At 52.9% G+C, this 14,251-nt stretch overlaps 1 protein-coding gene across 1 annotated transcript; it reads left to right on the top strand.

Annotated features, from left to right (window-relative positions):
- Positions 1-915: 915 nt before the first annotated feature.
- tmem160 (transmembrane protein 160) lies at positions 916-10,892 on the top strand. The gene is made up of 4 exons (XM_078431090.1): positions 916-1,238; positions 2,860-2,884; positions 4,475-4,567; positions 9,452-10,892. The coding sequence occupies exons 1-4, from the start codon at positions 1,029-1,031 to the stop codon at positions 9,703-9,705; spliced, it is 582 nt and encodes a 193-aa protein (XP_078287216.1). The 5' UTR covers positions 916-1,028; the 3' UTR covers positions 9,706-10,892.
- The last annotated feature ends 3,359 nt before the right edge of the window (positions 10,893-14,251 follow it).

Genomic DNA, 14,251 nt, shown 5'->3' with positions numbered 1-14,251 from the left:
CTGCAGTTCATTCCAAAGATACTAGAGGAGCAAGATGGGCCACTCCGTCGAAATCGCCTTTACTGAAGTGTAGTAAGCAAAGGCCGCCATTTTAGTAAGCAAAACCCGCCATTCGCTCTGCCTCTCGCAGTGTAATCAGTGTTTTGGGGGAACAGTATGTGTGATGATACCATTAAAATGCAGAATATATCTCACCTATCAACTCACAGATTTTTGTTATTTTTCTTTCTGCACGTTTCTGCCTACTAAAATGGCCGCCGTGACGTACTGCGGTCGAGTGGTCTATCTTGCTCCTCTAGTATCTTTGCTGCTGGCGAACTGCAGCGCCACCCGGCGGCTGGAGGACTAGTAGTGCAGTGCGCGGCAGGAGGACCAGTCCCGCAGCGCCACCTGGCGGCTGGAGGACCAGCAGTGCGGCGCCACGCAATGGCCAGAGGAGCAGCCCCGCAGCGCCACCCAACGGCCGGAGGAGCAGCCCCGCAGCGCCACCCGGCGGCCGGAGGAACGGTCCCGCGGCGCCACCCAGCGGCCGGAGGAGCAACAGTGCGGCGCCACGCAGTGGCCAGAGGAGTAGCCCCGCAGCGCCACCCAAAGGCCGGAGGAGGAGCCCCGCAGCGCCACCCGGCGGCCGGAGGACCAGCAGTGCGGCGCCACGCAGCGGCCGGAGGACCAGCAGTGCGGCGCCACCTAGCGGCCGGAGGGCCAGCAGTGCGGTGCCACGCAGTGGCCGGAGGACCAGCAGTGCGGCGCCACGCAGTGGCCAGAGGAGTAGCCCCGCAGCGCCACCCAACGGCCGGAGGAGGAGCCCCGCAGCGCCACCCGGCGGCCGGAGGACCAGCAGTGCGGCGCCACACAGTGGGCGGAGGATCAGCAGTGCGGTATGGCCAGAGGACCAGCCCCGCAGCGCCACCCGGCGGCCGGAGGACCAACCGTGCGGCGTCACGCAGTGGCCGGAGGACCAGCCCCGCAGCGCCACCCGGCGGGAAGCTTCGGACCGCCATCGTTGCCGCCGCCGCCGCCGCCGTGTGATGGCGTCGCTCCGGGCCCTGGGCGCGCTGGGCCGGGGCTTGTCCTCGCACCTGGGCCGCAGGAGGGTGGTTTGGTGCGGCGGGAGAGGCAGCAGCAGCAGCAGCAGCAGCAGCAGCAGCAGCAGCGCTAGTGGGGCCGGGGCCGGGGCCGGGCGCTCGGGTGCGGGGGCGCTGCCGGCGGTGACGGCGCTGGACCGGGCGGACGCCTATGTGAGTGAGGACAGCCCGGGGCGGGGGGGGCCGAGCGGCCGCACGGTGGGTGCGCTCAGCTCAGCTCAGCTCAGCTCAGCTCAGCTCAGCTCAGAGCGCGGGCCGCAGCGGCAAGGACAAGGGGCAGGACATGTCGTGTATCCCCCCGCCCCCACCCCCGCCCCAGCCCCAGCCCCAGCAGCAGCTGCTTGGACCCCCGACACTGTCAGATACACCCGGCCACCCTCTCCCTCCCCACACTCTCCCTCTGTCCCTCCCCCTCACACTCTGACTGTCCCTCCCTCCACCTCCTTCACACTCTCCCTCTGCCCCTCTCTCCCCTTCACTCTCCCTCCCTCACATTCTCCCTTTCTATCTATCTATCTATGTCCCCCCTCCCTCAGTCCCCCCTCCCTCAGTCCCCCCTCCCTCTGTCCCCCCTCCCTCTGTCCCCCCTCCCTCTGTCCCCCCTCCTCTGTCCCCCTCCCTCTGTCCCCCCTCCCTCTGTCCCCCCTCCTCTGTCCCCCTCCCTCTGTCCCCCCTCCCTCTGTCCCCCCTCCCTCTGTCCCCCCTCCTCTGTCCCCCCTCCTCTGTCCCCCTCCCTCTGTCCCCCCTCCCTCTGTCCCCCCTCCCTCTCACAATCCCCCCCCCTCACACCCTCCCACTCCCCCTCACACTCTGACTGTCCCTCTCTCCCTCCCCCTCCTTCACACTCTCCCTCTCTCTCCCTCTCTCTCCCTCACACTCCCCTTCCCCCCCCCCCACACTCCCCCCCACCACACTAAACCCCTCCCCCTCCACCCCCCCCCTCACACTCCCTCTCCCCCACCCCTTCACATCCCCCCCCTCACACACTCACACTCCCCCCTCCCTCCCTCCCTCCCTCCCTCCCTCCCTCCCTCCCTCCCTCCTTCCACCCCACACTCCCCCCACCCTCCCTCCCTCCTCCCCCGTCTCTATCCCTCTCTCCCCCTTTCTCCCCTCCCTCTCTCTCTCCCTCTATCTATCTCCCCCTCTCTCCATCCCTCCCTCTCCCCCCCCCCACGGCATCTCTCCCAGCAGCAGGGGAGGCCACTGCCCCTCAATCCTATCCCACTCGTCACTGTAGAGTGATGGGAAGGGGGCATTATATAAATTTTCTATATCATCGTCTATATCTCTCGTTTCCTTCTCCCCTGACTCTCCCCGCTCCCCGCACAACAACACTATCCTACATACACTCTAGGGATCAATTTACAAAATTACCGAATCCAATTAACCTGCAAACCTGCATGTCTTTGGACTGTGGGAGGAAACCGGAGCACCCGGAGAATACCCCGCGGTTAAGGGGAGAACGTACAAACTCCGTACAGATAAGCACCCATAGTCAGGATCAAACCCGGGTCTCTGGCGCTGTGAGGCAGCAACTCTACCGCTGCGCCACCGTGCCTCACTCAAGGAGCTCGAGAACTCCGTGAGAAGATGCTGTTGTAAGTTTAGAACCACCAGTGCTTGCTGGGACCATGGATAAAACACTTGTCAAAAAGGCCCACTGAGGCTTTGCAATGAAGGCTGGCTTGTATAGTCGTGGCGTCCTGGATTATACAGCTGTGTGGTGGTGTTTGTATATTCTCTCATTAACCAGCTTTCTTTTTCCTTACAGATGCTCAGGAAGGCTCATGAAGCAGGTATGAAAGATTTTAATCCGTACCCTTTTAAGATCATATCAGGCCCCTGGTTAAAAAATAATCTCAACCTGTCTTTCTGCTTCAGATGGTTGGCTGGCTTTTATCAATTTATCAAAATTCCAAAGTTTCAATGTGTTGCGATGGGGGAATGATTTAGTGGAGGGAGTGGATGATTTTGTAGATGGGGTTAGAAGCTGGGTTAATTCTTATAAGGTCCATAAATGATAGGAACAGAATTAGGCCATTTGGCCCATCAAGTCTACTCCAACATTCAATTATGGCTGATCTATTTCTCCCTCCTCCCCAGATATAACCCGTGACACCCATGTTAAACAAGAATCTCATCAAGAATTCTTCTGGGAGGGACAGGGAGCTGTTCCCATCAGGAGAGTGGAATCTGGATCAAATGTTTAGTTTAGTTTTTAGTTAAGAGATACAGTGCGGAAACAGGCCCTTCGGCCCACAGTGCCCACACCGACCAGCGATCCCCACACACGAACACTGTCCCACACCCACTAGGGACAATTTACACAGACACCAAGTCAATTAACCTACATACCTGCACATTTTTGGAGTGTGGGAGGAAACTGAAGATCTTTAGTAACTTGTCAGTTTCTTTGTTGAACTAAATTAAGGCACATGTTGCAATCAAAAGCGCTTGAACAATTGGTTGGGCAGAAAGCCAAACTGTAAGAAAGAGGACTGTGCCTCCTTTTCAAGAGCAGCCAGCTCTTGTACGGTCGGTGCAAAAGCATCAACATGACCCTTATACGGTCACGGGGAGAACGTACAAACTCCGTACAGACAGCACCCGTAGTCGGGATGGAACCTGGGTCTCCGGCACTGCATTCGCCGTAAGGCAGCAACTCTACCGCTGCGCCACCGTGTTTTGGGCAAAACAACTGGAGGAGAGGGGGGGGAGGGGGGATGTTATTGGAGGAAAAATCTCTATACAGAGAGGGCGATCTGGAGATACACACAAAGTTCTGGAGTAACTCAGCGGGTCAGAGATGTGGGGCGGAGGCTGGGTGGTGTCGGCATGTGCTGTCTCTTTGGTCGTACTCACTGGGTCCCCAGCCACGAGCAGCAGACACCCACGACCCACAACCTCGTCCAACTCAGAGCTGAGTGATGGAGGGCAGTGAGCAGGATAGTCAGAGGGTAGTCTTTAGTCAGAGGGTGGTGAATCTGTGGAACGCATTGCCACAGAGGACTGTGGAGGCCAAGTCAGTGGATATTTTTAAGGCAGAGATAGACAAATTCTTGATTAGAACGGGCGTCAAGGGTTATGGGGAGAAGGCAGGAAAATTGAATTAGGAGGCAGAGATAGAAACAAATAGGTGCAGGAGGAGGCCCTTCGAGCCAGCACCGCCATTCATTGTGATCATGGCTGATCATCCACAATCAGTAACCCGTGCCTGCCTTCTCCCCATATCCCTTGATTCCACTAGTCCCTAGAGCTCTATCTAACTCAAATCAGCCATGATTGAATGGCGGAGTGGACTCGATGGGCCAAGTGGCCTAGATTTACTCCTATAGCTTGTGAATGTGATAGGTGAGATGCGGTGACGTTGCTCGTGCCGTTCACAGGTTTCCTCTCCTGGTTTCGTAACGGCATGCTGGCCACTGGAGTCGGTGTGATCGCCTACATGCAGAGTAACGTAGGGAGAGAAGCAGCTTACGGTGAGTAAAGGCACCCCAGGCAGCAAGCTCCTGTGCCCAAATACCCCTCGTGTTTATATATCAGAGGCCATTGGATGGTACCTTGGGCAGCACTGTGGCACAGCCTGCTGCCTCACAGCGCCAGAGACCCGGGTTGGATCCTGACATTGGGTGCTGTCTGTGTGTGGAGTTTGCACGTTCTCCATGTGCAACCACACAGGTTTTCTCCATGTTCTCCAGAGATGCCGTCTGACTCATTGAGTTACTCCAGCACTTTGGGTCCAGAATGATTTCCTGGTATTGCTTCTGGGCTGTTTGTTTTGCTCGGTGCAGTTGAACTAGACTGAGTTACAGATGCCCAGACGGATATCTGCCACAGAAGGTAGTTGAGGCCAGTTCATTGGCTCTATTTAAGAGGGAGTTAGATGTGGCCCTTTTTGCTAAAGGGATCAGGGGGTATGGAGAGAAGGCAGGTACAGGCTACTGAGCTGGATGATCAGCCATGATCATATTGAATGGCGGTGCAGGCTCGAAGGGCCGAATGGCCTACTCCTGCACATATTTTCTATGTTTCTATATCATGTAGAAGGTATTTCACGCTCTCGGTATATGCTGATGCCAGAGACATTTACATCGGAACATGTGTAGGAAACTGCAGATGCTGGTTTAAATCGAAGGTCGACTGCTGGAGTAACGCAGTGGGACAGGCAGCATCTCGGGAGAGAGAGAAGGAATGGATGACGTTTCAGGTCGAGACCCTTCGTCAGACTGATGTCAGTGGAGGGGGCGGTTTCCGCCCCCTCCCCTGACATCAGTCTGACGAAGGGTCTCGACTCGAAGCGTCACCCATTCCTTCTCTCCAGAGATGCTGCCTGACCCGCTGAGTTACTCCAGCATTTTGTGTCTACCTTTACATCATAACGTACCAGGTGGGGAGTGAGCTCCACCTAGTGTGTTTCTGATCTGTGTTAGGGGAGTGGACTGTGTGTGTGCTTCACTGGCAAGCAGGTGCAGTCGACGAATGAAATTGTGTACTGTAAAGATGCAGCATGGAAACGGGCACTTCGGCCCACCGGAGCCCACGCTGACCACCTATCGATCACTAGTTCACGCTAGTTCCATGGCATCCCACTTTCACATCCACTCCCTGCACGCTTGGGGCAATTTATCGTGACCCAACTAACCTGGGAGGAAACCGGAGGAAACCCCACACTGTCACAGGATGAACGTGCACACTCCACAGTCAGCATCCGAGGTCGAGATTGAACCCGGGTCTCTGGCGCTGTGAGGCAGCAACTTTGCCAACTGCACCACCCAGTCAGTGCACAATACTTGGACCGAACTGTATGCAAAAATGAATTTCAGTGTACACATGACAAGTAAAGTACCATTATAAAGGCATGTGTGCAGAGGGTGGGGTAGTGAGAAGGCCCTATGAAATAATCTACATCTCATTTAATGTTTGAGGCTGTGAGTGATATTTATTCAGGGTATCTAGCGTTAGATCCTCCCAGGAAAAATGCTGAAGATAAGAAAGGCGGGGTAATGCAGTCATTTAATCAAATGATTCACCAGCTTGTGCTTGGGGAAGTATCAAAGGAGCTTGGTATTTCAGTCATGTTCACGTCCTGGGATCGTTTAGATACTAGAGGAACAAGATGGACCACTCCGTTGAAATCGCCTATACTGAAGTGTAGTACGCAAAGGCCGCCATTTTAGTAGGCAAACCCGCCGTTCGCTCTGCCTCTCGCAGAGTAATCAGTGTTTTGGGGGAACAGTATGTGTGATGATACCATTAAAATGCAGAATACATCTCATCTATCAACTCGCAGATTTTTGTTGTTTTTCTTTTTAAATGTTTCTGCAAGTTTCTGCCTACTAAAATGGCCGCCGTGACGTACTACGGTTTTTAGGGTCGAGTGGTCTATCTTGCTCCTCTAGTATCTTTGGTCATGTTCATGTTCTGGGATCGTTTAGACACAAAAAGCTGGAGTAACTCAGCGGGCCAGTCAGCATCTCTGGAGAGAAGGAATGGGTGACGTTTCGGGTCGAGACCCTGGTATCATTTGATGGGACAGTGTAGGAGGAGCTATACGCTAATATGTGCAGCCTTTGCCTTTTTTATATATATTTTTTTTAATACAAATACTTTATTCCAAAACAAAAATACAAAGTAGTAATGCGATCAAATCAAAAGCTGCCTGTAATTGGCAGTTTACAAACAACACAATTATCAGATTAAAATTCCGCCAACTTTGTCAATAATACGTTCGACCTCCCGCGGCGACCGGCGTTCACGGAAGGCCTCCAGCTTCCCCGTGGACACGCGTGTTCCCTCTCCAGGGACACACGAGCACGGACGTAACCCCGGAAATGGGAGTGTTTGACTTCACCCTGTTTCTAACCCATAAGGTCTCTGCCTTGGTTGTGCTGTGTGGAATGGTGTTGACAATACTTCACTTCACAATAGACACAAAATGCTGGAGCGACTCAGCGGGACAGGCGGCATCTCTGGAGAGAAAGAATGGGTGACGTTTCAGGTCACACGTTCCTTCTCTCCAGAGATGCTGCCTGTTCCGCTGAGCCGCTCCAGCATTTTGTGTATATCTTCGGTTTAAACCAATATCTGCAGTTCCTGCCTACACATATTTAACTTGATGATGAACTTGTTATTTTTCTATCTAAACCATGCTGTTCCTGTTCTGGGCAAGTGTGCCTTGGGATAGAGTCATAGAATCATGCAGCTCAATTGTTGTTCCCTCGGCTCAACTTACCCCCACCGGCCAACGTGTCCCATGTACACTAGTCCCACCTGCCTGCGTTTGGTCCATATCCCTCTAAACCTGTCCTATCCATGTACCTGTTTAAATGTTTCTTAAACGTTGCCATAGTACCTGCCTCAACTACCTCTACCTGCCTCATCTACCTCCTCCTGCAGCTCGTTCCATACACCCACCACCCTTTGTGTGAAAAGGGTACCCCTCAGGCTTCTATTAAATCTTTCCCCCCCTCACCTTAAACCCATGACCTCTGGTCTTTGATTCCCCATCTCTGTGCAAGACACTCCGCATCTACCCAATCCATTCTTCTCATGATTTTGTACACCTTTTTAAGTCACCTCTTATCCTCCTATGCTCCTAGCCTGCTCAACCTCTCCCTATAGCTCAGGCCCTCGGGTCCAGGCAACATCCTCATGACTCTTCTCTGCACCCTTTCCAGATAGTGTGGAGGGAGTCTTAGTCTGTATCTAACCCATGCTGCCCCTGTCCCAGGAGAGCCATCAGGTCATAAGTGATAGGAGTAGAATTAGGCCACTTGGCCCATCAAGGTTACTCTGCCGTTCAATCATGGCTCTCCTGGGACCATGAGGGACCTGGGTTCTATCTCTCCCTCCTAACCCCATTCTCCTTATTTGAGGAAGGATATTCTTGCTATGGAAGGCGTGCAGCGTAGGTTCACTAGGTTAATTCCCGGAATGGCGGGGCTGTCGTATGTTGAAAGGCTGGAGCGATTGGGCTTGTATACACTGGAATTTAGAAGGATGAGGGGGGGATCTTATTGAAACATATAAGATAATTAGGGGATTGGACACATTAGAGGCAGATAACATGTTCCCAATGTTGGGGGAGTCCAGAACAAGGGGCCACAGTTTAAGAATAAGGGGTAGGCCATTTAGAACGGAGATGAGGAAGAACTTTTTCAGTCAGAGGGTGGTGAAGGTGTGGAATTCTCTGCCTCAGAAGGCAGTGGAGGCCAGTTCGTTGGATGCTTTCAAGAGAGAGCTGGATAGAGCTCTTAAGGATAGCGGAGTGAGGAGGTATGGGGAGAAGGCAGGAACGGGGTACTGATTGAGAGTGATCAGCCATGATCGCATTGAATGGCGGTGCTGGCTCGAAGGGCTGAATGGCCTACTCCTGCACCTATTGTCTATTGTCTATTGTCCTGCCTTCCCATAACCTCTGACACCCGCAATAATCATATATTTCTCTGCCTTAAAAAGATCCACTGACTTGGCCTCCACAGCCTTCTGTGGCAAAGAATTCCACGGATTCACCACCCTCTGACTAAAGACATTCCTCCTCATCTCCTTCCTAAAAGAACGTGCTTTAATTCTGAGGCTGTGACCTCTGGTCCTAGACTCTCCCACTGGTGGAAACATCCTCTCCACATCCACTCTATCCACGTGTGAGACAGGAACAGTGTAGAGAACATTACTTGTGCTGAACCTGCCTTGGAGGTATTTGATGGGTCATTAGTGGAAAGTTAAAAGGAAAATCTAGGAGCCTAGTATTCTAGCAGTTAGTATTCACTTTCTTCCCTGTGTGGAGGTAGTTTAGTTTGCTGGAAGTGGTGGGAATCTTGGCCCAGTGGGATATCGGGTAACAAAGTCACCCATCCACTCTATCTTGTCCTGTGTAGGTTAGAGATACAGGTCTTTCACACTCAGGGCAATTCACAGAGTCTGGCCAGCCCACAAACTCGCAGCGTCTTTGGGATGCGGGAGGAAGCCGGAGGAAACTCACGCAGTCACAGGGAGAGCGTGCAAACTCCACACAGACAGCACCCAAAGTCAGGATTGAACCCACGTCCCTGGCGCTGTGAGGCTGCAGCTCTACTGCTGAGCAACCGTGCCGCCCTTACGTGTGTGCGGTCAGGATGGAACCCGGGTCTGTGGCGCTGTGAGGCGGCAGCTCTACCGCTACACCACCGTACCACCCTTAAGTATGCATGGCAGGGATGGATCCCGGGTGTCTGGTGGCGTGAGGTAGCAGTTCTACCGCTGCACCACAGTGCCGCCCTTCAGTGTGTAAGGACAGGATGGATCCCGGGTGTCTGGCGCTGTGAGGCATGGGCTGTACCACTGTGCAGAGCTCTATCCTGATGCTGCTCCCCTCTCTCCCCCAGGGTTCTTCGTCCTCGGCGGGGTGTGCATCTGCTACGGCAGCGGCTCCTACGTGGCCAACCTGGTGCTGCTGCGCCGCATGATGATGCTGTCCGCCCCCACGGCCCTGCTCGGCGGGCTGGTGGTGGGCTCGCTGGCTGCCTTCTGGGTCTGCGCCCTCTCCCTGTACATCGGCCGGCTGGAGGTGGAGTTCATCTACGACGAGGAGTGTGACGACTGCCAGCCCAAGGAAGACAGCGGCAAGTCGGACAAGTAGTCGGCACAGAGAGAGACCCTGTACATATGCATCATCCTGGGCCTCAGCTCAAGACTGGGCCCCCATGCCTGAGGTGCCTCGTTACTGTAAAGAGCTTTGGGGGTGGGTGGGAGTGGGGTGGGGGTGATATGGAGAGAGCGACAGAAATGAAGAATGTCTTTATTTAATCACAGAGTTAAAATGAAAATTATCGATTCTAAGAGCCCGTGTCTGTTCACTTTCACTTTCTTTTCCTGTCTGCAAGTAGTGTGGAGATGCTTTAACCCTGGGATGTGACTGTAATAAAGTCTCTCCCTCCTCCCTGTCTGTGCTGTTATCATGTCTTGCCCCATGCAGACCCCATCCCAGCCTGAGAAAACCCCAGCCTAGAGTGTTCCCTCCCCTGATCGCCGTCCATTAACCCTCCCCAACTAGGGGTTGCCAACTATCTCACTCTCAAAATACGGGACAAGGTGATGTCACCGCCCCGCGTCCCACGTGACCTCACCCAGCCAGCGGCCACGTGCTCCCGCTCCACCAATGGCGGCCGCCCTGGGTCGGGAGGCGGGTTGCTAAGCAACCTCCGTTAGGCGAACACACTCCGGTAGCCTACATTGTCCCGGCCGACAGCGGCCCGCGGGCCTAATACGGGACAAGGGCGGTCCCCTACGGGACAAACCAATTTAGCCCAAAATACGGGATGTCCCAGCTAAAACGGGACAGTTGGCGACCCTATCCCCAACGCATCCCCCCCCCCCCCCCCCCCGGAGTACATTTGCGCGTGCTGTGGCAATTTGGGATTTGTCAGTCTCCCCTGTTCTGAACCAGGCTTGGGTGTTTGAGACTGCGTGCAAAGGGGTGTGAGCGGTGACATCCAGCGAGAGCTAGCACCCACGGGGAAGGAGGAGAGGGTATGGGGAGGTGGATAGAGTTAGAAGCGTGGTGTACAAGGAACAGAGTGGCCTCCTCTGCTGTAACTTTGCCTCCAGCAGACAGACGGACTCATCTTTCCATGCTGCTTTCGTCCTCTGTCCAGCTTCTCCTCTTGAGCTTTGGCTGTGATGTCGGTGAGCCTTGGGTTTATTAATACCTGACCCCCCCCCCCCTCAGCATTGTAAGAGTCCCCTGTGCTCATCCCCAATATTCTTCTTAACCCCGAGTGGCGTGCATTCTTCTGCAGAAATAATGAAGTGAAATTAAATTAAAAAAGATAGTATTAAAACTTTCGAAAGTGTCCCTGATTTACGTGCAAGGTTGTCAAGGGTGGAATTTGAATGCTGAGTTACTCCAGCACTTTGTGTTTCTCTTCGTAACCCAGCATCTGCGGTTCATTGTGTCTACGTGATGAACAGTTTTTGAATGGTTTCCCACGTGTGTCAGTGAATTCCTCGTTTGGCCGCCGCATCTCGGAGTAAAAGATGAGACTTCTGTTTCGGACAATGTCAAGACGATCTCAGATAATAGAGGGCATAACTTTAAGGTGAGGGGGGCAAAGGTGTGCAGGGCAAGTTTTTCCACAGAAGGTGCTGGGGGTCTGGAACGCATTGCCAGGGATGGTGGTGGAGGCAGATACCATACAGATACTGAAGTATAAGACAATAACTGCAGATGCTGGTACAAATCGAAGGTATTCACAAAATGTTGGAGTAAATCAGCAGGGCATGCAGCATCTCAGGAGAGAAGGAATGGGTGACGTTTCGGGTCGAGACCCTTCTTCTGAAGAAAAACTCTACGCTGCATGAAGAATACTCTTCTGAAGAGAAGGGTCTCGACCCGAAACGTCACCCATTCCTTCTCTCCTGAGATGCTGCCTGACCTGCTGAGTTACTCCAGCATTTTGTGAATAAATACAGATACTGTAGATCAGTGCTTCTTAAACTGGTGAATGGTTTCATTCACCCAAGGGTGAATGAAACTAGAGGGGTGAATGAAGGGTGAATGACTTAATATATATATAATTACACACAAGGGAGAATAAGACGAAAATTACCAAAAAGCATGAGAAGATTTAGTCGAGGGTGAATTAAATTTTGTGATAAAGACTCAGGGATGAATGACACTTAAATAGTTTTAAGTACTGCTGTAGATGGATCATCTCCCCTCACTCTCTCTGATGTCGTGTAAAGGCACAACGTAAATGCAGCGTGCCATTGTTGTGTGTGCATTGCTGCACTGTTTAAGTTGGTCGTCACCACTAGGTGCTGGCCGTGAAGGAGAAACGCAGTTGGGTTTCCATTACGTGGAGTTTAGAACAATAGGTCACAGCAATGCCATAGCAATAGTTCAGCTGGAGAGTCTAGAAGGGGCTCAGGGTAAAGGATAAGTCACTTCTAGGGCAGGCTGTGCCTGGTCCCACATTGACAATATGTCGGCAGATCTTTGACTTTGGAACGAGGGGCAGTGGGTGAGACTGAGGATCAGGGTACTGGTTTGGCAACCGGCCCTTCCCAAATACGCAAGAAATTGCAGAGAGACGTGGACGCCGCCCAGACTATCACGCAAACCAGCCACCCGCACCCCCCTCGACTCAGCCAAAACACTATGACCTGATGAGCCAAAACATTATGACCACCTGCCTAATATGCTGTTGGTCCTCCGTGTGCAGCCCCATACGCAGCAGGGTGCGATGCACTGTGTATTGTGACACATTCCTCCCTTGACCACCGTTAAAATTTTCTGTGACTTGTGCCACAGTCGACCTTCTGTCGGTTCGGACCAGGCGGGATCGCCTTCGTTGCCCTCGCGCATCGATGAGCCTTGGGCGCCCAACACCCTGTCTGTCGCCGGTTTGTGGTTTGTCCCTCCTCGGACCACTGTCGGTCGGTACTCACCACTGCTGACCGGGAGCACCCCACAAGCCTTGCCGTTTCAGAGATGCTCTGACCCAGTCGTCTGGCCATAACAATTTGTCCCTTGTCAAAGTCGCTCAGGTCTTTACTCCTGCCCGTTTCTCCTGCATCCAACACATCAACCTCAAGAACTGACTGTTCACTTGCTGCCTGATATATCCCACCCCTTGACAGGTGCCATTGTGACAAGATAACCAATGTTATTCACTTCACCTGTCAGTGGTCATAATGTTTTGGCTGATCACTTGGCACTGATTTGGAAAAGCAGTCACTGTGTTTGTTGACCACCCGCCCCCTGGTCAATCCATCTCCTCCCCTCTCCCGAAGACACAAGAGGTCGAAAGATGACTGCAAAGACACGGGCCACACACAAGCAAGAGACACAAAATGAGACTCCACAGACGGTGAGTGTTGTTGTTAGTTTGTATTTTTTTGTTTTTTGAACCTTGATCAGATCAAGCTTTTTTTTTGTCTTTTTTTTTTTAATCTTCCCAGTTTAATGCCAATCTGTCCTCACAGGTCTGATTTGGCAACATCGAGTGTTTAACATTTATACAGTTCACACAGGAATGAGAGGCAATGGGAGTTGCATCGGAAACTGCAACTTCCACAAAGGTGCTTTAGCAACAGTTTACGTCTTACAAACAAAGTACAGTGAGAACAATGAGCCAGCCGGCGTGGATTGAACAGGCAGTTCAGTCCCCCCGTCCAATCTCTGGACAAACGTTTCCTTCCTTGTATCCAAAAAGGGCATCGCTGGAACTCGAGGGCTTGTGCTGTGTGGGCGCCAGTCTTAGCCCTTCCTCCGTAAGCAATCAACAGGTACGCTTAGAGTAAAATACAATATATACATCCGACAACCTGTGTAACCTTATCACACAGTGGCGTGTGGAAAACAATCTTTCCGTACCATTATGCGTTTTTTGTTTCTCTTCCTTCTCGAAGTGGATGGGTGGCAGTTAAGAACCTTTTCTGGCGATGGCTGATGCTGGAATCGTGAGGGTTACGCGAAGCTACGTTGAGTTCAGTTCATTGTCACGTGTGCCGAGTTACGCCGGAGGAACTGTGGGGGTCAGGCGGCGTCCGTGGAGGGAAATGGTCTGAAGACGTTTGGGGTTTGGACCCTTGAGTCCCTTCGAGCTATTGTTAGTATAGTAAGACCTGAGTAATCTCCTGGACAAGTTTCGATCGCCCAGTTTGGGGCCGGAGAGGAATTTCCCGGATTTTTTCTCCAAATTGGCCTGGGTTTTTATCTGGTTTTTCGCCTCTCCCAGGAGATCACACGGTTCTTTTGGGTGGGAAGAAGGGCGATAATGGGAAGGGGGTTGGGGTGGGATCAGCCATGATCATATTGAATGGCGGAGCGAGCTCGAGGGGCCGGTTGGCCTACTCCTGCTCCTATTTTCTTGTGTTCTTGTGTTCGAGACCCTTGGGGTTGGAGTCATCAGGTTCTGAGGATAGGTCCCACCCGAAACGTAATCAGTCCTTTTGCTTCCACTGTTTGTGCCTGACCCGCTGAGATCCTCCAGCATTTTGTTTTCACTCAAGATTCCAGCATCTGTGTGTTATGGTCATTAGGAAAAAAAACTGCAGGTGCTGGTTTAAATCGAAGGTAGACACAAAGTGCTGGAGTAACTCAGCGGGGCAGGCAGCATCTCGGGAGAGAAGGAATGGGTGACGTTTCGGGTCGAGACCCTTCTTCAGACTCGACCCGAAAC

Source organism: Rhinoraja longicauda, chromosome 41, assembly GCF_053455715.1.
Source record: "Rhinoraja longicauda isolate Sanriku21f chromosome 41, sRhiLon1.1, whole genome shotgun sequence".
Lineage (NCBI taxonomy): Eukaryota > Metazoa > Chordata > Chondrichthyes > Rajiformes > Arhynchobatidae > Rhinoraja > Rhinoraja longicauda.
The sequence above is the reverse complement of the archived record's forward strand: the minus strand, read 5'-3'. Positions and strand labels throughout refer to the sequence as shown.

What these genes read in the sequence shown, in the direction of transcription:
- tmem160 (XM_078431090.1), top strand. Translation starts at nt 1,029, where the DNA reads ATGGCGTCGCTCCGGGCCCTGGGCGCGCTGGGCCGGGGCTTGTCCTCG. An exon ending in CAGGAAGGCTCATGAAGCAG is followed by an intron (nt 2,885 to 4,474) that starts GTATGAAAGATT and finishes TGCCGTTCACAG; the next exon opens with GTTTCCTCTCCTGGTTTCGT. An exon ending in AGGGAGAGAAGCAGCTTACG is followed by an intron (nt 4,568 to 9,451) that starts GTGAGTAAAGGC and finishes TCTCTCCCCCAG; the next exon opens with GGTTCTTCGTCCTCGGCGGG.